The sequence below is a fragment of the Diorhabda sublineata genome, chromosome 2 (genome assembly GCF_026230105.1).
Source record: "Diorhabda sublineata isolate icDioSubl1.1 chromosome 2, icDioSubl1.1, whole genome shotgun sequence".
NCBI lineage: Eukaryota > Metazoa > Arthropoda > Insecta > Coleoptera > Chrysomelidae > Diorhabda > Diorhabda sublineata.
The window spans coordinates 4,779,748-4,807,111 of record NC_079475.1 but is presented as its reverse complement, the minus strand read 5'-3'; the positions used below and the strand labels follow the sequence as shown (position 1 = coordinate 4,807,111).

The 27,364-nt window shown below is 31.6% G+C and overlaps 2 protein-coding genes across 2 annotated transcripts; both read left to right on the top strand.

The window, feature by feature from the left end:
* The first annotated feature begins 1,147 nt into the window (after positions 1–1,147).
* LOC130453180 (uncharacterized) lies at positions 1,148–1,984 on the top strand. The gene has a single exon (XM_056792791.1). It carries the CDS (start codon positions 1,148–1,150, stop codon positions 1,982–1,984), a length of 837 nt encoding a protein of 278 aa, XP_056648769.1.
* Positions 1,985–2,360: 376 nt separating this feature from the next.
* Positions 2,361–3,212, top strand: LOC130453179 (uncharacterized). The gene has a single exon (XM_056792790.1). It carries the CDS (start codon positions 2,361–2,363, stop codon positions 3,210–3,212), a length of 852 nt encoding a protein of 283 aa, XP_056648768.1.
* The last annotated feature ends 24,152 nt before the right edge of the window (positions 3,213–27,364 follow it).

Below are 27,364 nucleotides of genomic sequence, written 5' to 3'. Positions count from 1 at the left end.
ATCGACGTCTAGAGCGCGACATATTCGTACCACTTTAGATTAAGTAACGTCGTTATGAAGGAAATTGCTTTTCATAGGTTAGGTTAGGTTTGTTGATAAATTATGACCATAAATCTTTTCATAAAAGTTATTTTTCCAGAATCTAAGAGATTTGTATAGATTACACTAAAGTTTTTTGAATCAGTATTTCTATTAATGCAATGATCATTGTCAGTTATATATGTTGTTTTTAAAAACAGTCGTATTTTGTTGTGAGTGGAAAGAAACTGATGAAAATACTATTCTTAAAAACACAAACAATACTAATATCAATAATCTATGGAAAGCAAATGACATAAATTGATAAGTAGTGTAAGTTAAAAATGGCAAGTGGTGAAAGAACCATGAAATTTTTATTAGAAATGAATATTAGAGATAATAATTGAAAACATATGAATAAATTAGGTGGGGTTATATTCGGGCAACCTCGACGTAAATTGATTGTGACTCATTGAATGCTCGAGGCCCATTGTGTGTTGCCCTTTATTTTCCACGATTTGAAAATTTATTTAACTATCCATTCATATTTTTCACTTCCATAGCTTATTCTACAAATCCTTCACAAAATTACCTGAGAATTGGAGTACATACATGTTAAAAATTAGCTCAAAATATTCCTTGTGTCACATACATAATGTTACTCAAGACGAATTATAGAATATGTAATGATTAGGATCACTCGCAGTTTTTCAAAGGAAATATATGTTAAAGTGAAACCCACTACAAACGTTGCAATTGTAATGTGGAAAATAAAACATATGGTCCCTCGATGGTCGGATGGAACCTGCATGTGGCTGGACACAAAATATTACTAAATATTCAACTACACACACCTACATCAAGATTCACTCAGGTCAGTGCCTTCCATTTTACCTATATTTCTAATTATTCATGAACAGTACTTCTACTTGACACATATATTTTATTTTCCACATTACAATTGCAACGTTTGTAGTGGGTTTCACTTTAACATATCTTTCCTTTGAAAAACTGCGAGTGATCCTAATCATTACATATTTCTTATAATACTGAATCACAAAATTTGTTAGTTGAAATACTTATATTACTACTTACTCATTCGAAACATACATTCAACTTATTTCATACAATGTCCAATCAAAACAAAATTAAACGTACTTCAACAAAAAGCTCTTTAACAAGATTCACTAAATACTTTCAAACTATAAAGGATGATGATGATATAGATTTACTTGATTTGCAACAACGCCTAACAAAGGCAGAAACACTTTTTGAAGACTTTCACAATGCGCAACTTGCTATCGAATCTGAAGATCCTGATTTTGAAATAAATTATGACACAGTACACTCTCCTGTGAGAGAACAATTTGAAAATGAATTTTATAAAATAACTTCTGCTGTTAAGAAATTCATTATGTTACACGAAACACATGAACATACAAGTATACATGGAAATGACAGTAATTATCCAAACAATACTACAATACATACAAATATTCGCTTACCACAACTAAATTTGCCCACATTTGATGGCTCTTTAGACCAATGGTTGTTTTTTAGAGACAGTTTCAAGTCAATCATTCATGATAACTCTATAATGACAAATGCCCAAAAATTTCATTATTTGAGGCTATCTGTTCAAGGTACAGCTGCAGACAAAATCAAATCATTACAAATTTACGAAACAAACTATAACATAGCATGGAAGTTACTCTGTGACAGATTTGAAGATAAACAATCTTTGATAAAAAATCACATAAAAAGTTTATTTCAATTACCCACACCAACAAAAGAATCTCATGAAGGTCTCAATTTTATTCTTGACAGTGTAGAGAAAAACCTCAATGCTTTAAATGTTTTAGAGAGACCAACAGATCATTGGGATGATTTACTTGTATTCTTAATTACTACAAAATTTGATCATATCACCCATCACGCAATGATTCTACTAAAATACGCACCTTGAAGGAATTATTAAAATTCAATGAGGAACGTTGTAGAGTCCTATCATCGTTAGATTGCGACTCAAATGATGAACCTAAACGTAACCTTAAGTTTAATACTAACAAACATTCAAAGTCATTTGTAACAACATCTACCAAACTCAATTGTAGTATGTGTAACAATAACCATAATTTATATAGTTGCCCTGAATTTGCTAACTATCTCCATCAGAGAAACTGAATACTGCAAAACGTTTACGCTTATGTATCAACTGCTTAGTTTCAAATCATCGAACCAAGGACTGCAAGTCTACAGGTTGTCATAAATGTGGAAAAATACACCACACATTACTCCATTTTTCAAATTCAAAGGAAAATGAGAACTAAATCCCTATTAATATGTCAGCAATTAATAGCCCTGGAACTTCTGATACAATTTCAGACTCTAGCAACACACAGATTAGCCTCATATTTACACTCTCCAAATCACCACAAATCTTACTTCCAACAGCCCTTGTTACTGTTTTTGATAGATTTGGAAATCCACATCAGTGCAGGGTATTGCTTGATAGTGGAAGTCAAGTAAACTTCATATCTGAAAAACTGTGCAACACTCTCCAACTGAATAAACAGCAAATTGACATTTTGGTCACAGGAATTAGTCAAATGTCCCACAATGTTCAATCATCAACTTTATTAAAATTCAGGTCAAATATGAACAACTTATCAAAAACAATAAGCTGTATTGCTTTACCCCAAATCACAGACTTACAACTTGAGCTGGCTAAACTTAATATTCCTGAGAAAATCACACTTGCCGATCCCAATTTTCATCATCCTGCACCTATTGATTTATTGATAGGAGCTGACACCTTTTGGGATCTTTTGAGCATAGGTCAGATCAAACTGGGGAAGAATCTACCCACCTTACAAAAAACGAAATCAGGATGGATAGTTTCTGGTCCAATATTTACTAATACTCAAAGGTTTGTCACACATCATTGCACTCTCTCCACTAATATTCTAGAATCTCAACTCACAAAATTCTGGGAAATTGAGGAAGTTCCAAAGGCTTTATACCTTTCTTATGAAGAAAGGCTATGTGAGGAACTATATAAAAACACAACTACAATACACAATGACGGATGCTTTATTGTTACCATACCTCTAAAAAACGAAACTTCTGTACTTGGTGACTCCAAAAAACACTGCCATACGCCGTTTTTTAAATTTAGAGAAACGACTAAGTAAAAATCTTGACCTAAAGGCACAGTATCAAAATTTCATTGACGAATATATAAAACTTGGACACATGTCTCTTGCTAGTTCTCAAACTGACAATTCAGGCTTTTTTCTTCCACATCACTGTGTCTTGAAGGAAAGCTCGACCACAACCACTTGAGATTCAGATGTTTTCATGCAATCGACAGAGAAACGCAAGTAGTAATGAAATAGTTAATCCAAAATGTACCTACAAATTATTAAAAAAATTATTTACATATTCATTATTATTTGATCTTTAACAAAAACTCTACATTGTACATTGATAAAATATAACTTTGAGGTGACGGACTTTCATGTCTCTTTTCACTACTTCAAAATTTGTGTACATTTTATATTCAACCACTTTAGGTGTGAGTTTTTTCATTGTAGCTTGATGGTGAGTCAGTTATTCAGTCAATGTTTCATATATGTTGAATATGATATTATCGAGTTCATACCAATTTCAAATCCTAGGGTTACTTATTTAGTTTATATTATAATCTTATTTGTAGAGTATAGCAGATTAATATATAAAACTATAGAGCTGTAAAAAACAGCGGTACAAATAATTTTCAAACTAAAAAATTAGTCTCATCGATACCGGATATAAAGAAAAGGAAAATGGGTTATTTATGTTAGTGAACATTCTAAAAGTATAATTTCAATGATCGGATTTGGTGTAACTACATCAACGAGTATATTCTCCACTCGTGCAAATATTCCTCCACTTCATAGCTGAATATAAATTCGAATAACCGAGTTGTTTGAATGTGTTGTGTAGCAATTTGCTTATGATGAAACTAATAGTAAGCGAGTTGAAAAGAGACGTTGTTTTTTGTTTTTGTGTTTATAATTTCCATAGAAAATTTGATTCGACGGCATAACAATGAAAAACTACGCTTTGTCAAGGATTATACAATATCGAATAGTCACTATAATTTTAGGTCTTCCATTGTGTCCTATTTTGTTATAGAATTAACACATGAAGGTTGGAAAAAATTTTTTAATGGCTTGATGTATCCATTGGTAAAAATAATCAGTTATTCTGAAATTTTATAATAAGAGTTATTTTTGCCAGCATTGTACTATTTTTCTTGTGGGACTATTTAAAATAAAATGACCAAAATTCTGTGAAGTCAGATGTAAAAATTCTAAAACGCAAATGTCAATAAGAAACTATAAAAATCTACGAACTTGATCTAGATTTATCAATCATTCAGCATTCTCGCTATAAGACTGTCTCCAGATACCTGACTTTTCTTGTTTTCGTCAAGCTCATTGATGTCAGGTATCATATTCGTTGTAGTTATTCTAAGAATTGATTGGAGATGTTCATTCGTAAATCTTGTGCGATGTTTGTTCTTATTCATTTTTCTAACGGAAAACATCTGCTCACATAAGTAGGTGCTACCAAACATGCAGAGAATGCTCCATGGTTTTTAAATTCCGAGTAATTATCCAAACTCTTGAAATATTGTGTATAAAATGTAAGAGCGTTAATCTCATTGAATTTTTCTTTCAAACTAATGTCAGATTGAAGATCTATCAACTCCATTTGCAAATGAAATGGTGCCTATAAAGGCACAATCAATCCACAAGTGATTGTCATAATCAATTGGTTTGCCTTTTTCTAACATGAGAGCTTGAATAGGGTCACTTAATGCAAAAAATCTTTCTAAAACTACTCGTCGACTGAGCTAATAAACTTCGCTGAAATAAGAGACATCAGAGAAATTTTCGTACAAATCTTGTAAAAAATTCCTGAACTGTCAGTGATTTAGTCCTTTGTCCATTATAAAATTTACAATTTCAATTATAGGTTGCATGACATGGTCCATTTTTAAATGTTTGGATGCCAATGATTCCTGATGAATTATACAGTGAAATCTCACAAAATTCCCTGATGTTTTCTGTTTGGAAGATGTGGAAGAAAGAAATTGATGGCGATACTTTCTCTCTCTCTCTCTCTCTCTCTCTCTCGCTTGTTTAGGCACCGCGATGTCCTTGAAATTACTCATAAACATCCGTAGACTTGAGAGTACGAGTATTTAAAACATCCGTAGAGGAATCGAATGAAGTCTAAAAGCTCTAAAAAACATAAATCTTCTTTCTGTGACACATTGCGATCGCGGGCCTTAGAGAAGACTGTGTTAAATATTATAATCAATAATGTAGAAAAAATCAATAATTTTGAAAGGTTTAAATGGCATACAAACACGCAAGAAAACACAAAAAAACGATATAGTGGTAATTTTATGATAATTATGTATTTATTAAGGGCATGTTTCCTCAATGGATACCTCAAGATATTACACTTATTATATTATGCAGCCTGCAGATTCTGTTGTTTAAAGAACAAAACCTCTATCCTCATTATCTCGAAGTATAAAACAACACGTAACTTCATAGCTACACCTGGGAGCACTGAGGCTCCTCAGTATCACATCATTAGAGGGGGACACAATAGATCCATTGAGTCACGGTGTATATTTTGTATTTTTTTGAATGTAATAAAAAACTGTCGTTTGTCTCATTTTTTTTGTTCCATTTATGAAGCCCATTCTCGCCACAATTAAAAATGGAAGTATATTCAAGACCAACTTTCGTCCAGTTATTTTTCGAAACATTTCAATGGAGTTATATCAACCAAAACATTTCGAACCGTTTAGAAAAATAACTGGACGAAGGATTTGAATTTGAAATATGTCTCCTAAATTAGGTTGTTTCATGTACGTTTAATACTGCTCATGATCCAAGAGCTTGCGTTAAAACTTGAACTCAAGTAGTCTGGGGGTATGAGGTAGCCGATTTTATAAAGCGCGTTGATATAATTGTCGGTTTTTATACAGAGAAACAAATTGTTTATTTCACACCCAGAATAATAGATTTATATCGAAAATGGAGAAAATTATATATATTTAAAAAGAAAATTAAGAGTGAGAATTAACTCTGTTCAATTTCAGATAGTATAATTATTAGATATAAAGGTTTTGTCATAATGTTTACTTATTTTTTTCTTTAGTGATGGTTCAATTAATAAAACAACCACGTAGACCTTAATTTTATCTGTGTCTTTGACACTGGAAAATAAAATTTTTTGGAACTGAACTCATAAAATCTAATACCCATAGTTTCTTATGTTTATAAATATTACTAGTAATATGGAATATGCATATATTTTTTTATATTTCAATTCCCTTTTTACATATTTATAACTCGATAAAAAATATATTCGCTGTTAAAAAGGAAATCAATAATTTTTAATAGTTATTTAAGCAACAAGTGAGTGAAGTAATATTTTTTTTTTCACGAGTAGGACATTCCTACGTGTGAAAAAAGTTTTTACTCACGAGTTTAATGCAAAATTTTTTCTACATCCGTAGACTTGAAAAAATTCGACAAAACTTTTATCAATTTCAATTTTGTAATACTGATATTAAATATATATCTTTTGTATTAACACTTTTTTCACATAACTTCAAAATTTAAATAGTTGGTGCTGTTTATTTCTGATTAACAAAAAAAATTTTTTTATAATTTTGATAAAAACTTACCTCTTCGTGCTTCAAATGCACTGTAATTTACCAAAATTCCACACTATAATTACTCATGTTTATCTGTGTTGTATGGAATCTTACATTTTTTGTGTGATAAGAGTGTGAAATTTTAATAAAGAACTAATCATTGAACAAATGGTTAGAAAAATTTCTGGATTCATTTTTTTTGGTGTATTCAGTCAAAATAAAATGACAAAAAAATATAGGATTCGTAGTTTTGGTGAAAATCAAAATAAACGTTTTTTTTTACTTTAAAAACTTACCTCCTCCTCCTTCCCGACCTCAGATCTCTTATAAATTATTCTTCATTTCATTTTCATCATAGTATTTTCCTTTCCCAAACAATTCCATCTCTCTATGATTTTTTTTTGTTTCAAAAATTATCTACTCTGGTCTATACAAAAAAGACTCTAGTCGAGAACATGATTTTCGTGAATGCCCAGTGGAATACTCTACTAGGGGACATTACAGAACATGAAAGAGCAAAAAAAATAGAAAGCGAATATTTTGAATCAATTATATGAATATAGAACATAATAAGCTTGTGAGACCGTTTGCCTCATTATTTAAAGTGGAAAGAGTGGAATGTGATGTGAGAAAAATGAAATAGCATTGATTAATTTTGTAATAAATAACATAAAATAACGAATATGTCAGTTGAATAAATTAAATTTGTATCGAAATCAAATCAATTTTAATATGATAATATATAAAGTATCTAATGTGAAAGGCTCAATTCTAAGCTTAAAATTATTTTTCCTACGACCACTTATGAAAATGCACACTCATTTTTACACATGTACTAAAAAATAACAAAACACATGTACTGAGATGCTTTTTTTTCTTATATAATATTTAGTCTCAAACGATAGAGGGAATAAGCGAATACAATATGAACTGGAGGGGTGCAAAAGGCCAAATTTAAGAAGACTAAAGAGGTAGACAATATGATTTTTTGTGGTTATATTAGTGTTACAACAAAAAGTGAAAGTTTGTTGTGATTTGTGTTCAAATACATACTATTGTCTGCAAGATAATTTAAACGTTAAAATGAAGTGTTATTGATATTATTGGGTAATGTATGAAGTAGTTGAATGAAAATTACTATTACAAAATAAAAAATACTCTTAACTTTTCAGCATACGTATTTATAAACTTTTCACATGTGTGATAATGTTTAATTGACTGTTTATTTAGAATAGTTATTTGTATGTCAAGGACTGAAAGTGCTACTTTGTTGGACGAGTCTGAAGATTGCGAGACGAGCGAAGCAAGGCGAGCAACAGACGAGTTCAGCAAAGTAGTATTTCAGCCGCGGCGTACCAAAAGAAAATAAATAATAGAGAATTATAAACATTTTATTTATCGAACAATATTATTAATTGTACCTCCAGGACAATTATTAATATTTATTGGATTGGATGTAAATGGAAAATGTATATCTCTACCGTTACGTTAAGCGATGCTTAACATAGCAAAGCAATGTATAATTTCAAGTCCCTCTAGATCGGGTATAAGAATCTTAAAATTAAAACCAAAATTGTCTTGCAAGCTTCATTTTGTAACGAATGAGCAATATGAAAAAAGAAATGTAGTGGAAGACATTTTAGAAATGGTCCATATGCAGAAAAATATTGATCAATGAATTATGAAAATACCGTATACATTCTATTCATCTTAGAATAATAATTTCGAATGTATTTAGATATGTATTATAAATGTCAAATCATATTTTAATAATGGCCCAAAATATTTCTCTGTCATACAAAGTAATAACCTCTTCAACATACGATAAAATTAATTTTATCCATTATCGCGCAATGAAGTCACTAACAACGATAATATTTTATGATTGTCATCACAATGGACACTTTATCAAACTAAGTGGTAGTAACTCAACAAAGATTTATTCTTTGTTGGTTATAACTTTGTTCTGTAGAGAAAAGGAATTTTGCTAGCTTAGAATCATAAAAATAACTTCACAATAATAAACTTTATCACAGTTGAAACAAATAAAAATTTGGTTTTTATATAGAGTTTTACATTACTATTTTATCAACTCAGAGCTTCGTAAGAATACGAGGAATAATGAAAAATGAAGAATGTTTCCTTTCGACGCCGCTGGGTACATACTATCACAGTATGTTTTAATGACTTATCGGGAACTAGGATCTGAATGTTCGGAAACTAACCCGGTTCACGTTCATTGTTGTCGAAAACTGATCGAATGAATTGTGTCGTAGTCAAATGAAATGATCCTTTCGTTCCTTGTAAACGGGTTGTTCCATTTGTCTATGTTCTTTCAAAAATACTGTCAAAAATATTTATTTCCTTTAAATAGCTGTCTACTATTGATTCTAATAAGCTACGTAACTAACAGGTTTCTGATGTTTGTGATTCTTATACTTTTCCGCATTTCAGCATACGATTAGGTTATTTGTAATTAACTGTATTATAAAATCCGCTTGACTGGGTAAACCTTTGATCAATACTCAAAAACAATTATTAAACATCTAGAATCCATTATAGAACTATTATAAATATCATGATATAATTAACGCACAATAAAGTGATAAGAATCAAAAGTTCTTGTAGATCATGTTTTAAATTTGAAAATTCCACCGAAACGTGATGTTATGAAAGTGTGATATAAATTTTGTGCTGGTCTAGGCTCCGCAGTCCTTCAGTACCTGCAGGTAAGTTATGTAAGTCGGTGCGAAGCGGTTCATTTTGTTTTGAGATTCTAATTCAAATTACGTAGTTAGCGTTTTCACAATAACAAGGAGCTGAGGGTACGCGTTACTGATTAGCTGAATTCGCAGTCTATATAATAGAAAATGTACAATTATTCTGGTTTTGGAAATCTCAAAATAAATGTAACAGCTTCTAAGAAATAATATGGATACTTTAGGAACATGTAGATCTGGACTGGAAAATATTTTATTGCTTGTATGTTTGTTACTTACTTAACAGATTTCAAGTCCTCATTAATGGAAAAAAATAAAACTTTTTTGAAAAGCTGAATTCAGTTGAAATATGGATATACCATACCTTCTGGATATACTAGAAGTGTATCTAATTTCTTCTAATTTTTCAGTTTTATGACAACCCCTTCACAGAAAAAATTAGACACAATGAAAGTGAGGTGAGAAATTTGTCTGAATAAATCTTGAATCTTCCCGAATGTTGGGAAATTTTAGAACATTTAAATTGAAAATTGTACAAAGTGCTCAGAAATTTATGCTATATAATTATGTAACTAACTTCTATTGAATGATTATCACATTTTTTCTCTACAATTGTAAGAGATAAAATTATTTCTAGAATCCTGGAATAACTAAAATTTTCTCGTGTTCATTGAAGACTTGTAATACTTACAGAAATGAAGACAAAATTGTCAGTATAAATAATATAAAATCTAATAACTTGACTTAACTCTTTTATATTGAACTTTCCAACCAGTAAACCTTCTCCCGCGAAAATTAAACCAGCGAGAAAAAACTCCTTGGCGGGAATATTCATATTCATTATTTGACTGCTAAACTATAGAGTGGGCTGTGAGGAATTGGTCCTTTGTCCCTATTTAAGCTACTCTCACATCTAGCAATTTCAAAGCTCATTATCAATATTTATGTCATGATTGTGATTGGGAGCGTAATCGGCAATGCCTAATTTTCCGGTCCGTCCTTGTTTCAAATGAGCTATGTGCTCTTTAAAACGGACAATAACGGATCTCTTCGTCTGCCCAATATAGCTCGCAGCTAATTTCATATATACCACTCTTTTCCAAATTTAGTATTTTATCCTTAGGGTTGCCCAACAATTGTTTTGATGTATTGTTGAATTCATAAACCAATTTGAACCCCACTCTGCTAAATAATCCTTCCAACCCTTTTGTATAAAGAGGATTGGAAGGTATCAGAGCACATTTTTCTGGTTTTCTACTCTGGATTTGGAAATAAGTGGTTTCACATCGAGATCTCTTAAACCTATGACGATTGACTGTTTACAATTCTTTCATCATGAGTACAGCTACATCCTCAATGAAGAACTTTTCCTTATTGTATCTCTCGATGGTAAATGGAAAGGGATTAACCGATGTACCAGGAAATGGAGACTGGCCATCTTATACAATGAAAAGAATCTGCCGGGATGTACCTGCACGTAGCGTTGTTTTTCCTAAATACATCAAATCTAACCTATTACTATTCCTTATTACTAATGTATCTAAAAATGGTAATTGTTCATTATTTTCCATACCATAGGTGTACGTTTGCCTTTTCCGTATTGAATGAGGCAAAAATATCATTCACTTACCTGTACCATACCCTGAGAAACTATTGACTGATTTGCTTTTCAAAATGACTCATGAAAAGTTCAGCCATGAAAGGTGATGGGCAGTTTCCCATTGCTGTTCCTTCGTCTTGCTTGTAGACGTTGTTTTACTGGAAATAGTGTTGTTCCATACATATTTTTATTAACTGTAAATATTCTTCTATCACATCAGCTCCCAAATTATCAGATATCAGTCCTCAAGGTACACGAAGGTCTGCGAGATCGGCACGCCTGGAAATAATGACCTTACATCAAAGGAGATTAAAATATCTCCATCTCCAATTTATGTAGTCTTCACGTTGTTGACAAACTCCAACGAGTTCTTCGCTCAAAAACTCTCAGGTTTAATGGGTAGGGTTTCAAATTCTTTCGTTAACCACCTGGAAATAGGAACTATGTGTAAAAATTGTTAAAACAATCGGTCTCCTTGCATTCCCAGGTTTGTAAATTTTGGACGGCAATAGAGCTTAGACAATGTTGGAATACTTACGGATAACTTATACCTGAGTGTACCGGTGACAAGGTTATTACAATTTTTAAATATGTTTCTGTCACATTTGTGATCATTTTACTCAGCAGATTCCTTGAGATTTTGATGTATGGTCTTGTTTCGATTAACTTGTCCACTCTCTCGAAATAGTCCTTCTTGTCCATTATAACAACCATGTTTCTTTATCTGCTGACAGTATTAAGATTTCTTGTGCTGACAGATGGTTATTTATTGATAATGTGAAATTGTTAAAAAATGTATCCAATAATAAATTGTTGGATGCATCTGAAAGCATTGAAATTGCTAAATGTAAGAGTAGCTTAAATAGGGACAAAGGACCAATTCCTTACAGCCTATATAGTTTACTATATACTCTATAGTTTAACAGTCAAAGAATGAATATTCCGCCAATGAGTTTTTTCCCGCTGGTTTAATTTTCGCGAGAGAAGGTTTACTGGTGGGAAAATTTACTATAAAACAGGTAAGTCAAGTTATTAGATTTCAGTCTACCTTTAATCATTGAAAAGGAAAACTTGGTTATCGAAACGCGTGTCAGGAAGTGTAATTGGTGTAGTAGTGGTATAAACAGTGTATTCAGTATGAATATCGCCAACGGTTCCAGAAAATCAAACCAAGCTACGGAGAAAAAAGTTTCTAATTTGTTTGCGGTACATTCAGATGATAATTTCTCTGTTCAAATGGCAGTCGTTCATGTAGATACACACGACTAATCAATAGTCGTAACTACAGACGTGACAGTATTAAAACAAAGTCTTTTAGAGTTAGACTAGTTATTAGTAGCTATGAGCTATAATGGTTATAAACATGCCAAAATTTTCGTGGTCCTAGCTATCAACTTCAAGGATAGTCTGTTGTTTGTTTCCTATGAACGATTGAATATTATTTTCGCATTTTCAAATAATTATTTCGGTGTACTGTTTCAAGAATTTCATTCCTTACATACCACTTATATCATATTTTGGATACAATTTCGAATTTTCCTATTGAAATTTCATCATATAGTCTATACAGAATAGATAGTATTCTCTGATACCTCTATAACAATTCTTTGTTTGACGTTGATACAAGTTCACTAGGGTGAATGAAATTTAATCAACTCTCTCGCCATTTTTCCTTATCCCTGGTCCAGAAGAGACAGCGGTGTTATTTTTTATTCAACCTTCCGTCCTTTCATCTGGAGAGTGATGTCGACGATATATATCTCTCTAGACATTACATAATTTATAATTTGATGATCCATGCTAGGAGTTTCTCAATATACGAATTCTAATGAAGTACATTTTGTGATAACAGGAACAGGAAAATTTGAAGAAATGCGATTTTGTGAATTACTCTTGTCTCATTAGAAAATTATCAGGTTTTTTTATCATCCCATATTAATAAACGCCATTCAATATTTTTTTTCGTTCGATCATTCTTGGGATGTTCTGTCTTGATAGTTATACTCCATAGCTAAAAAAAATATAGATAGATCTTGTTCGATCAAGGGAATTGGATATGAAATTGCTTTACCTAAAAAATGAAACCAAGAAAAGGATACCCATCACTAGGGCTCTAACTGTTTATGCTTAGTTATATGATGTATTTTATTTATACCGTGTATCTGGTTGAAAGCTGGATTAAAGTTATCTAAAGAAACTACTGTGATGCTAAGAACCAGTTCGCAAAATGGTTCCCTAGGCTGGCCCTGTCCAGCTACTATAGAATGTTGAAAACTCGCTGAATTCGCGCGGCGTTTTTCGGGTGGTGTCTTTCACATTTTTCATAAATAACGGATCTCGTTTGATGTTTATTTGTATATAATTTTTCTAGTAGCAGGCGATTTATTTACAGTTTTTCTTCTAAATAATTTCTAGGAAATTCTATTTATTTATTTCTTCTGTTTATTTTTGTTCCTGAACTTTGTAGAATTTCACTTAAGTATATAAATTATCCTTGGAAACGCAGTTAGATAGTCTTAAATAAATAGTCGTTGTTAAAAGGTTGAATAAGTGAAAGTAATCGCAGAAATTATTTAAGTGATATTTATAAATAAATTATTATCAGTTAAGTATATTGTATAGTGTGTAAATAAATTAATAACGTAAGGATGTAAATAAATACGAAAAACGTTACAATAATTTATTTTTTTACTCATGACGCCACCACTAGAGATTCAGTTCATAATAACAGATATTGTATAATACACTGAGACTTTAATCATTGTTATGTATGATTTATAATTATCTTCTTGTAGAATAAAAGATAAGGATGGGTGCAAAAGCAGACTCAATGAGATATCCATAATTTTACTGCTGTTGCCTTGAAAAATTCATTATTTAAAAGAAATATCAATGGAAAATAAATCAAATTTTCAAATCTTTTTCTTAAGGGTTGAAAATTTCAATTAAAGCTGAAAACCGCATTTAAATATTCAAGTATCAATCAATCAAAGATACGAGAAAAACGAGAATTACATGGAATAGACTTTAGTAGTAAATACACTGTGTGTTAATGACTTGAATTTAAATGACTTCTAGCAACGTTAAAAATATTCTTCCAAAACTTAGGTGTAATATAATGTGATGTAATTACTTTGAAAATTCATTCAACAGTGGCTTTAGCCTTCGGCGATGGCCTAGCGAGGTAGCAATGACGAAAGCAACGTTGCCATGTTGTTAACAATAATATTTCTCACCAAATGAAAAATAAAATTTGAGACGTAAACATGCCGCCCGCCTTGAAATGCTTTCAACACAATAAAGGTGTATGGTGATTATCTAGACCCCTGGATGAATACATAAGTATTCGAAAGCTCGGAAAATATACTGAAGTTAGTACTCTTTGGTGTTTCCTTGCCACGTTCCCAATAAGTAACCGCAAATACTTCTTTACAATATATATATATATATATATATATATATATATATATATATATATATATATATATTATCAAAAACTCCTTCATGATTTTTGGGGGAATGGGAATGAGGGAAATCGATAACAGCAACCCCTGCTTGTGATTGGATTTCATTTTGTAGAGAAGTATGTAGGTTAGGTTACTTTAAACATCTATTCAACAGTGGCTCCCGCCTTTGGCGATGACCTAGCGGTGTGAAAAACAATGAGCAAAGCACCGTTGCAACGTTGTGTATAGAATAATAATATTTCTCTCAAAATAAATACAACATTTGGGGCGTAAACATTTATTATTCTATAAATTGTTATATGTTAAGGAATTTGATATATTTGTTTGTAATTGCGCCCGCAGAATTTTGGGAATTCATAAAATTCACAAAACCAGATAAAAAATTCAACTTATTCTTCATTTGATTACCTATACAGGCAGGTCTAATTTATTCAAGGATGGATAATTATTCTAGGGTGATCTCTTCGCTTTGCCATAATTTCATTTTTCTTAAAGAAAGACTCGTTTTCAAAAATATATTTATTAAATCAATTTATCGTTATCGCTAGAGATTTGAACAAAGAATGATTGTATATGAATGAATAATATTTCTGCCGCGCTTTGATGTTTTACTGCGAGGATGAGGTACGGCTATATGAAACACATCAATATTTTATACCTTACAGGAAATTATTCAGTAAAAGGCAATATGAAATGTAAAATTATGGTGTATTAATACCTAAGAAAGTCACTGATATGGTTTATGCTTGAATCATCATTATCAATATTCAAACCTTCAAAACTATATGTATGTACACCAGCCATTTAAAGAGATTTAGAGGTGGAGATTATATTTTGAGTTTCAAGAACGTCAGTTTATAACTCACAATTTTTCAGGATTTTGATAACAGTATATACTTTGTATAACGTATATTTTTCTTATGGAATGAAAAATCCATTTACTACAAGAACTTTCCATATCAAATAAATGCGAATACAGAATTCATGAAATCAATTTTTATTTTCGAACCAATAACAAACAATACGGTTTCTTGTTAATATGCAAATATATGTTATTTCGAACAAGGACTTTCTATACAAAATCCCTGAATTAAATAAACATACTTTTCCCCAATGTACACAAACCAAACTTTTAATTAGGTTTTCGCCTGTTGAAAATTCCCGCGTTTCTTTTTTATATGTTCAAGGTTGCATAAAATTTGTTTAAATGACGTTAATATTACTAGTTTACGCTATAATAAAGAACTATTCGCGTTCTGCTTTATTTTGTATTAAACCAGGTGTTTCTGACTTGATAATTTTGAATTATTAAATTGATCATTTCAACGTAACAAATAAAAAAAAACAATGCTGGATCATCATCTACCCCAATTTTCGTCACCTTTATAATACTTTATGAATTGGATTGGAATATTTCAGAAACATAAAAATATTATTTCAGATTAGGTCCACTCAATACGGTTTGTATTGGAATAATGTCATGAATGGCGCATATAAAATTAAAGATGATAATATGTTGTGGTAGCCGAAGTAATTATATTTAGAAACTATTTTGAGAATGTATAGTTGGACGAAATATAGTTGATTTCTACCAGAGCGATAAAACTTTTGGGCAAAGTACTTGGAACACTATAAATTCAACCTCTGCGTTTGAAGTTGACTATGAAGTATCACATTCCTCTAAAAAGTAGGAGGCAGTTCCAACAGATAAGAATTCGTACGGGTTCTTGTAAATTTAATAGGGGGTGTCTCATTACACAGGTGTGTTAATTTCATTTATGATCATAGTGTGATGATGGATTCTATCTCAAAGTTTAATTCTATTGAAACACCATCATGAGTAAAACACTCTTCACAAGCAAAAAAGGAAGCGAATGGTTGAAATTTACATCAAATTCACATCAAGGAATGGATAATGACAATTTGGAAAATCATTTTAATGATTTAAACAAAATGGTAAGAAATTATTCGAATACATGAATATCATCAACTAATAGAGCAGATATGGAAACAAAACAAATGTTCTATCGCAATGTTTTTATTGGTTCAAAATGATTTAAAAGAAGTTAAACAATAGCAATATGTATTTAAATATATTAAACAAAGAAATATTTTCAGAAATCGGGGTGGTGCGTTATTTTTGACCACGAGTGTATATTGTCTTACAAATCATTTCTGTTGATTTGAAATATTGAATATTTCCAACACAAAATGAGTAGCTAAAAATGTAACTTCAAGAAAAAAAATATTTTCGATAAAAATATATATACAGTGCAACCTCGATATAACAAATAGGAAGGGAACAAGTAAATATTCGTTATATCAAGTAATTCGTTGAACTGAGGTTTGTTCGTTATAAAGATTCGTTATAAGGAGGTGAAAAAATAGTTTTATTCACCTCAACAATCAATGATTGTTTTACGAACAAAAGCGTGTCGAAACTTGTCGCGACATGAATCTCATGCTATGAGATTGAGAGTTATACATTGGTGGGAACTTTATATAAAGGTTTTGGGTTGACAAAATTCGTTAATTAGAGGTATTTATACTTTTTCTTGATAGTTGTTGTTTCGTTATAAAGAGATTGTTAGCAAATAATATTCGTAATGTAAAGGTATATTTTACATTGACTCTCATGGACGATTCAAGGGGATTACGAAGAATTTGTTAAATCGAGGAAGTCGTTATATTGAGGTACATTATATTAAGGTTGCACTGTATTTGCAAAGTCACAATCTTGAATTTAATCCTTAAACAATAGCAATCCGAACTGAGCTGTGAACCTCGACTCTTGATCAATATAATTTGAACTAACAACTTCCAATTGTGTTCAACCATTCCAACAGTTAGATTCTACTATAATGGATGCTGTTTCAGGTGACTAACTTGTTAATTTTCTATACGCTGATTTGAATGATTATCCAAACTAATTAACAGCTAATTACCCGCAACTTGGAGTAGACAGAATAAATATTCAGCTGGTAATACAATTGATATTAATTAATATATTTGATGGAAAGCTATTATATTGTGAGGGACATGTTAGAACAATGGAAATAGAATACAAACATCGAGGGTTTGTGTTTGTGGAAATTATAATTGATTTGAAACTAATAATTTCAACTGTCCTTCACCTTTCTATTATATGTTTTGCCACAGATATATGATATTATTTCTCATTAAAGCGCCTGTTGATACAAATTGATTGAATTCTAGCAACAACACCATTGCACACCCTTAACGGGTTTCTCTCTTAAACATGTGAAATGTTCGAAAATGCAAATATTATAAGTTACTAGCAACAACTTCTTACACAGAGTGGGCATAGTCATTCACGTGTCAGTGGAACTTCCTCAACATTTTTCAGTGTTAAAAATCAATAAAATTTCATGAGATATCACCCCAATCAATAATCGACATTTTATAATGTGTGAGTACCAAGATATATTACATAAACACTCAAAAATAATATGTGTCTGCATTACCCTTATGGTCGATCACCCTTTGAAAATATAGCTTAAGAAATCTGAAAATACTATTTCAAAGTATACCAAAATAAAAAGCTGAAAATCAAATTTTTTTTATCAAGCTTGAAACGATAATTAATGAAAATTACTAATATTATTGTGAGAAAGCTTCGGGCTCTTGATGTACGAGAAATATGGAATAAGCGCCATACGCTTTTTCACAATAATATTAGTTATTTTCATTAATTATCGTTTCAAGCTTAATTAAAAAAAAAATTATTATTATGTGTTTTGAAAGCATGTTTTTTTCACTTTTTCAAACTATATTTTTATTTATTTATGGTTTCATAAGCTACGAAGGTGTATTTTTTGTTTTTCTAGGTATATTAATTTTCCCTTTTTTCTGGTCATCAAAATTGTGCATCTCCAAGAGAAGGTGCATGGATGTAAAATTCTTCGCGAACAACATAATTAAATTAAAGGTGCTAAATACTGATGCAGGGAGTATGGTTAATCTACAATAGAGGACAGACAGGTCTCAAATTGGTTTCGATGTAAAAACAAAATTTGCAGTAGTGATTTAAAAAAAAAGCTTTCCGGCACTTTCGCTCGCTTCTTACGAGTGTTTTCCGGCCTGCCAAACTTCTTGCGCTAGTACACCGCTCTTAGTTGAGGTTTAAACCCCACGTTACAAAAGGTCTCACGCGCGCTCGTTATGAGGGTTTTTCAGCCAATTTTTTCGTCCGGTAAAACCGGCTGGCATTTTCATATCCTACCTATGCTGACTTTAAGAAGTGTCCTCAAACTTCCTAGCCCTTCATTTAAACACGCCCTGACCTTTCGCAACATTTCGAAAAACATTGGACGTCTTAGAAATTCAAATTAACCTATTGATGTAATTTGATTCGGAAAAAATTGTTTCGTATTTTACTAAATGATCACAAGAGGTCACAAAATGATATTTTTTTCGGAAACTGGAATAATGGTGAAATTCAAAAATAAAAAAAACATTTTATCCAATAGCGGATAATTCAGGAGTGAAAGAAGGGTCTTTGACCCCTGTTGCACGTCTCTGGAAAAAAATAGAAACCATCTATTCATGTCACAAGTTTATCAACATGATAATCGTCGAAAAGTTTCAATAACAATCGATCACACCATTTGAAATTTATCGTTTTATTTTGATTTTGAAACTTCAATACCCTGTATCTTGGAAAGGATGCGTTTGCGAACATAGATTCTGTTCTTCTTCTCCTAGAGAGCTGGCTGTCAAATTTAGGTATACCGTGTGTATGCGTAAATATTATATATGAAAATATTGCATATTTAGCGATTTTAGTACATATTTTGCCAAAACTTCATGCATATATGTACACCTCTTACAAGTGATTTCTTTGCAAATAGATCCGAGTCTCACTAATAGCATTCGATCATTTCCAATCTCCATCAATTTACAATGGAAACTCTCCGTCCTTGTATAACAATTGAGTTTCATCGTCTACCAAGCGGATATTAGTATTGAATTTTGTATGAATAACGGAAAATAACAGATCGTTCGAATTCATTATTTCCTTTCACAATTCATTCCTTTCTCTGACGAAATATATCGTAAAACAAAAGTAAGTTACCGAAAAAATATAGAATATAGCAATTATACTTCAAGTAGTCTATTAAAAATATATAAAAATAAAACACTTCAATAATTTACATTAGGAGAGTCTCTAATATTATCTTACAAATCAATTAAAAGAAAAGGAACAAAAGGAATAGAAATAAAAATCTTTATTAGGACGTTTCAGAAAACTTTCGCAAAGTCAACTATCATTATTATTCTAACGTAATACTCCAGATCATCAAGTTTGATTATAATACGTCGTACACCACATTTTACCATAGTACCTGTTTAAGCGGCAGGAAATATTGATTCTTCCTTCGAAAGTTTTATGAATTCGTTCTACTGTCGTTTGTAATTCAATGTTATTAGAGAAATATTCGAAGGATATTTCACTCACTGAAAATATCGTCTATTTACATCAAGTTAATAATAGAGAATTACCAGTCTACTATAAAATACATGTTTTTGTGAAGCAGACTATTTTTTTAACAGGTTGAGTGACAACTACGAAATAAATCATTAATTATTATAAATAAAATATATGATTTTCCTCCAAGGAAGGGCACTGTCAGCACACATGTCAATCTTCTCTTCTTTTTCATCAAACTCTTTGCAATAATAATATGTCCCTTTCCATTTCTGAAGTTTTGTACCAACTGTAGATTGTCCACTAACCACTCCAATTGTCTTTTTGTTTCTATTTCGTGAATGTTATTATTTTCATTGTTTCAATCTCCATCTCGCATCAATTCCGTTTAACCATAAAAGCCGATGTTTTGCTCTGATTCTTGTGTCGAAAGCATCTTTTAACCATTCCATCGGTAGTAGTTGTATTTTTCTCTTCGGTATCCTCTCCTCTAGGCTCACTTTCAGCAAGCTTATCGGCTAACCCACCAGAGGCTTATTTTGGTTCATCATTTTCCCTAAAGAGTTTGAAAGGATATCACACTCAGTGTTAAATCGGAATCACATTTCAATATTCATTTGATTTATTTATAAAAGTACCATGGTAGGTTATTCCCCACTTATAATGCAATTGGATGTATTAAACCACTATTTTAGGAAGCTTTCACCCCAGGAATTATATGAGGTGAAATGTCTTCATTGGGTCAGCTTCTAAGAAGGGTTTTCCAGGATACTCAATCATATTGATATGTGAATTTGATGATTTTTCTCACTATTCTACATGTTTACTATATTGATAGTAGCTTTTGAAATGTGGCTCTTTAGACGGATCATTAAAATACCATGGACGGATCGGGTCACCAATGACGAGGTGCTAAGACGAATGAACAGAGAACGAGAACTATTAACCATTGTAAAGAGAAGGAAAGCTTCCTAGTTTGGCCACATGTTTAGAAATAAAAAATATGCCTTGTTACAGCTGAAAGGAAGATAGAAGGCAGAAAAAGATTTTCGTGGTTGAAAAGCCTTCGAGATTGGTTTCATGTACGTGATGCCGTGAATGTAATACGCATGACTGAAGATCTTGAGGAATTCCAATGGATGATTGCCCACCTTCATTAGAATGAAGCAAGCACTGGAAGAAGAAGAAGTATCTATAACTTCAGCCCCTACCGTGAACGACAATTTGAACACTTCGCATTTAATCGATCCCTCAACTGATTCGGAATCAGATAGCGAATGAAGCTCTGATCAATTTCTTCTATAAGGACTGGATTTATGCCTCATTATAATATTATTTTAGTGCCTCTATCTCTGTTTCAGCTAACCACATGACTTTGAATGAATAATTCAATATGGGCACTGCTTCTCTCTATATTTTTAGTCTAGAAAATGTTAAATTATTCATAGTAAAATGTATTCTGTTTATTGAAGTTTATTCAAGATAGTTTGTGTTCATTTGATGTATAACGTTTCAAGTCATAGACATAGAATTAATATTTTCAGTAGTTTATTAGTGTTTACAATGTTAGACGGAAACAATTATGGAAATCCTTCATCTTATTTATCTGTTGTGTGGATCGTGCAGAAGCTGTTGGGAAATATTTGGATCGGATGGTTTTTGGTAGTCACTCCATGTACCGTATTGGTATTATCTGAGATTATACTGAAACTCTGGTATTAAATTATGTTTGAAGTCGGTTTATTACTGATGAAATTATTCATAAAATTACGATCACACTTCACTTCACTTATCTTAATAGTCGACGGCGAAAGACAGAGAACGAATTTTCACATAGTTTCTAACATATAGCTTAGAGGCTGAACCATTATTGGATTTTTTCAATAGATTATCATGGTTAATATGTTTAAATATAAGGTTTGAACTAAGTATGTATTACTACTCCATGTGACTCAAATGTTTCTTTACCGATTTCCTCTTGTTTCTTGAATACTATGCCTATTTTAAATTTAACTGCTTGCGTTTTCCATTTTCTATGTTTCTCCTGTCTTATGCTGTTTCTATTATTTCATACTAGCTTTTACCCGCGGCTTCGCTTGCATCGAATCCATTAGATAAGTATCAGAAATCATTATAATAGAAATATATCAATATGATAACTTTATTTTTTTGCTTGGTTAGTATTATTGATTTTTAAAAATTACTACATACAATATGAAGTTTCAAAACACGCTTTATGGAAATAAAATAACAAGTATTAAAATATATTTTCTTGTAAGCTACGGCAACTGCTATTTTCTGGTCTTTTCTGACGACATTAGTAGTAAGTTGAGCAAAAACGTTTTTCTGGTTCCTCTTGGTGCGTCGAGAAAGAAGAGTCCATCAATGCCGAAGTCTATTCTACTTGATGGAAAACATAATTTTTCTCTGGAAGTAATTGAGGGACTAATTCTGTCACTTGATGTTGTAGTCCCATGAAATCATGATCTAGCTCTCGAGCAATTTCATTATTATTAACATTTTTTATACATTGAGCCAATAACAATTAGAGGATGATTGTGATATTCCATTGTAGGGTCATATTGAAATCTAGTATCATTAAATACGGACTACTCCTTACACATGAAATTACGACGGCGCGTGATATCTATTTCTGCTCGAACAATTCTACTAGCCTGCGATTGTTCTGGCGTTTCAATCGCTCTTCTAGCTACCCGCTGCTGAGCATGTCTTTATAAACGACGTTGGATCTGAAGAGGTGTGTCAGCAGCTCTCAAATCATTTTATCGCCTTGCTTACTGTTGTCTTTTCAGCTCTGCATGAACCGAAGATTTTTGATTTCGAGTAACTTTTTTTTGCAATAAAAAATATACTATGTTACTTCTAGTACCTCCCAAAATATGTGTACAAAGTTTCATGATGATGAAAGCGTAACAAACATCCACGCTTTCACATTTATAAAATTAGTAAGGATTTCTTCTAAACTTTCATGGATTGTGTTTCTCTTTAGTATTAACAATTTTCTTTCAGTGAGTTTCTCATGTTACTTGGTGTGAAATTTTATGTTTTACACTCCATAGAATTTTTTATTTTATGTTTGAAGATAAAAATTCCAGCTTTGTGAGAAACGTTCTAGAAAATGTTCTCCCTCTCATTGAAAGAAAATTCTCTCTAAAAAAAGTTTCTGATTTCAAATAATTCGATTCGATTGTAATGCGATAGAAGCCTACATAATTACTGGATATAAGGAGATAATATCTCCTCATGACAAATCCCAGAATATTCAAGAATCAATATCTCGAGCAATTTTTATTAACTTGATTCTAGGATTGTTCTAAAATGTTCAATGGATCGTCGAAACAACTTTAAATTTTTTTGTAGTTCATAGTTCCTGCTTCAGGAATATGTTAGAAGCATATGAGTACTCTGATGAACGTTACCTTTTGGTTTGGAAGCTTTTTTTGGGTCAGGTTTTAGCTGGGCGCTGCCATAGTCAAATCAAATATGACGTTTATGGAGTACAAACTTTCAGAAGACTATTTGTGTTTTATTATTTTCATAACAATGGATTCAAAACAATTTCGTGTGTTAAATCATCATTGCTTCTTGATGAAAAAAAAAAAAATACTGTAAGAGCTCAGCTATGGCTTCAAAAGTGTTATCCGGACTCTGCTCCTTCGGAAACAACCATTTGTTATTGGTTTGCTGAATTTAAAGGTTGTCGAACAGATAATGGTGAATGTTCTATTTGTCCCATTGAGATGATTACTCCTGAATATATGGAAAAGTTCATAAATTGTTTAGTATCTAATCATAAATTTGAATTGCGTGAGATAGCTAATGCCATAAAGATATCAGAAGGCAATATAAATGAACATTTGACCATGAGAGAGCTTTTTCTAAGAGGGTGCCGCGTTTACCAAAAAGTCGATCAAAAGCAACAACGTGTTAATGATTCAGGGCAGTGTTCGGCCATGTTTATACGTAATGAATCAGATTTTTGTATCGATATGTGGCAATGGATGGAACGTGAATCCATCACTTCACTCCGTATCAAAACGATCATCAACTGAGTGGAGTCAACTACAAAATGATAAGGTTTAAAATTAATAGTATTATAATCAGTTTTCTATTTGATTAACTTATCTTTGAGAAAAGGCTTTATGTGAAATTTTCATCTGTGTTTAACGATTCTCAAATCACCCATAATTGAAAATAATTTTGTTCAATGAATATTCTGTTGTTTCTGTTGAATTTTCGTTTCAGAAAATAACTAATAGAACTCCTTTTTTGTAATAATATACGAAATAATCTCTTCAAAATAATTCTTCCATTTTCCTCCGTATATTTCGAATTTCATCGGACCAAATCTAAAGCGTCAAGGTAATTCTGAAAATTACGATGAACTTACAGCTTATGAAGTCCTCCAGGTATCGGAATTCTGTTCCGTGGAAGTTAGTGATCCGATTAAGGATGTGAATAAATCTCTACCGCAAGTAATGACTTCCATTCAGGTTTCAAATCGTTTTCCCTGGAGCGATAGAGATGTGGAACGATGTATTTCAGTGTACTATATTGGATACTGATATATGAGCGATTGATGCGATTAGTTGTTTACAGTGAAATTCAACTTGTTTTTATTAGATTTTTCCGATATTTTCGCATTAAATTGCGACATGTTTTCCGTAAAATTGAGAAAGATGTAATTGAGAAACCAATTATTTGATATTCGTGGAGTATAGAAGTGAATTTAAAATGTAATTTTGAAAATTTCCTCTACTTGATTATTTGTCACTAGGCTATACTAGATTAAATAAAATTTTAAAATTTTTTGTAATCAAATAGCCCGTGTATAGGAATATAACTAATGATGGATGATCCCTCAAGACTGAAGAATACTCAGACATTAGGAAAAATACAAGTATGACTTCTGGAACTGTGATGGTGTATTGACGAGAAACTCTGGTTTATGATATAATAATACCAGATTTTGTTCAACTCAAGAAAAAGGAAGCTATATAATTCAGATTCATTCGTTCCAAAAATTGAATTGTCACGAACTCGTCCACTAATATAGTCCGTGCAGCCGGTCAAGTTTTAAATTATATTTATCGAAAAGTTTCGTAGGCTCGTCAAGTAATTTCTATATTTTTTGGAAGGTGTGTTTATTTGTTTGTGACCTATTCACATTGTATTTTTGGCTGCTTTCATACAAACAATTTTTAATAATTACATTTGGTGTGTTCACAACAAATAAGATATTTCCAGGAAATCGAAGATTCTGATGATAATACATGAAACGAGTCCCTATAAGACGAACGGAGTTGGTAAGCAATTTGTATTAAAATAAATTAGTGTGTTGAGTATTAGTGAATTGTTGTTAGTGGAGGATTAGTATATAAATACATTACCTAAATAAGTTACACTGTGTATATAAGTTCACCCGACCTTTTTGTGATTAGAAACTGTTCAAATAAATAAGAACAGCATTACCATAAATTGCTCTCCAGAGTAATAATACAATAATAAGTGTTATTGAACATATCAATATTAGATTTATTAAGCAAAATTTCAAGTGAACTCAAACATCATTTAATTTTACACCAAAAAGGTACTATTGATAAAACTAGATACTGTGTACCGTTTTCAGAATATTTTGATTTGAAAATTATGGAGTTATAATCGACGCTGATATGAAATAATTATTGATGACAAATTTTGAAAAGATTGACAGCATACTGACATTTACAAATTAAGTCACTTGCAATATTTAGTTGAATAACACGTAGGAGCTTATTTGACAGTAGCCTACTAGCTGAAAAATGATTATAAATCTTTTTCAAGTTTTTCCTCATGTCAGTAATATGATCTTCGATAATATGTAGTACGAATGTTTCATTGTGTTTCAATACATATTCACAATCTATCATAATTTTCCTCAGAATGTATTTTTCTAGCGAACGGTTTCCTTAGCATTTACAACAATACACGAGGGCCGTTTTTTTTTCAACCCCCAATCGCGTCATAGGCGACTGTGAAGCTCTCGCACTACACACTCCGTTGACATTCAGGCGTCAGTCGGCGTTGTGCTACAGCCACGTAAACATGTCCCCCATTATTGATAATTCCCCATGTGTGAATTGCGAAATGTGATTGGTTTTCTACAGGCTGAAGGCAATAGTGCTGCAGAAATTCACCGGAGAATGAGTCGTGTGTGAGGAAATTTTCATGCGTGAATGGTGTCGAAAATTTAAGATGGCCATAATGATGTGCATGATGAACAGGGCCAAGGACGCAAATCTGTCGTTTCAGATGAACTGGTTGATAGAATATTTAAAGAAAACTTTTAATCTATATATCTCATAAGCCATATATTTTTTTCGAGTTAAGCAAATTTTTTGTAAAAAAATCAATTGAAAATTTTATTTCTGTTATTTTTACATTGTTCTGTTTATGTAAAAGTTACTGATTGTTAACCATTGATAGGTAGTGTAGAATTGTTCATTACCTCAAACACACTACTTTGAAATATATAATCTTCCATTAAAATTTATTATTTTCACTCCCGAAGAATAATATCACAATTTTTTTAAGCTTGGTTAAGTGATTTCTCAACATGACTTCATGAATATGAGCAACAATTTTCTTTTTCCCTATAAAGTATATTTTTGGAGCAATGAAATATTAGGAACATCCACTTATGAGATGAATTTTGAGATCAATAAGATACAATACTTCAAAGAACACTGATTAAACGAGTGGAATTTGAAGAAATAAGTTTTACAACAAACAAAAGTTTCAAATTAATTTCAAAATTAATTATATAAACAGACAAAAGAGCTGAAAAGTTTGAACAGCCTTTTTGTGAATACAGCAAACTTTTGCTTGCTGTGTTCATATTGATTCGAAAGTTGTTATTGAAAACAATTTGTATCCTCCATCAAACAAATAAAATTCTTCCTTTCACATTTGATAGGTAGCCTGAAAAGGCGCGTTACATCATTAAACGCTGGTTTTCTTTCTTATAGTAAATACTTAGGGAAAGATGAAAAATCTGCCATTGCAGAACAACTTACAGTTACAAGTTATCAATAATTGTAGGTTGAATGTTTAGAATTGCAATATATTCTCCATCACTTTTATCGCTACAAATTGTGTGTTCTGCACAATATTCCACTTAGAAATCATGCATTTCAACTTTGAAAGGCACAGCTTAGATAATGATATTCAAATAGAGTCCACACAACATTGAAATGCAGGGTTATGAAAAATGAGAACAACATGTGAACTAAGCAGAATTTGTTGTTATTGCAGTGCCCGAACGCGGTGACCGTCAGTGATTTGAAGAATACTGCGAAAGGGAATTCAATAGTGTAGCAA

Coding starts and splice junctions, on each gene's coding strand:
- LOC130453180 (XM_056792791.1), top strand. CDS start 1,148: ATGTCCAATCAAAACAAAATTAAACGTACTTCAACAAAAAGCTCTTTA.
- LOC130453179 (XM_056792790.1), top strand. CDS start 2,361: ATGTCAGCAATTAATAGCCCTGGAACTTCTGATACAATTTCAGACTCT.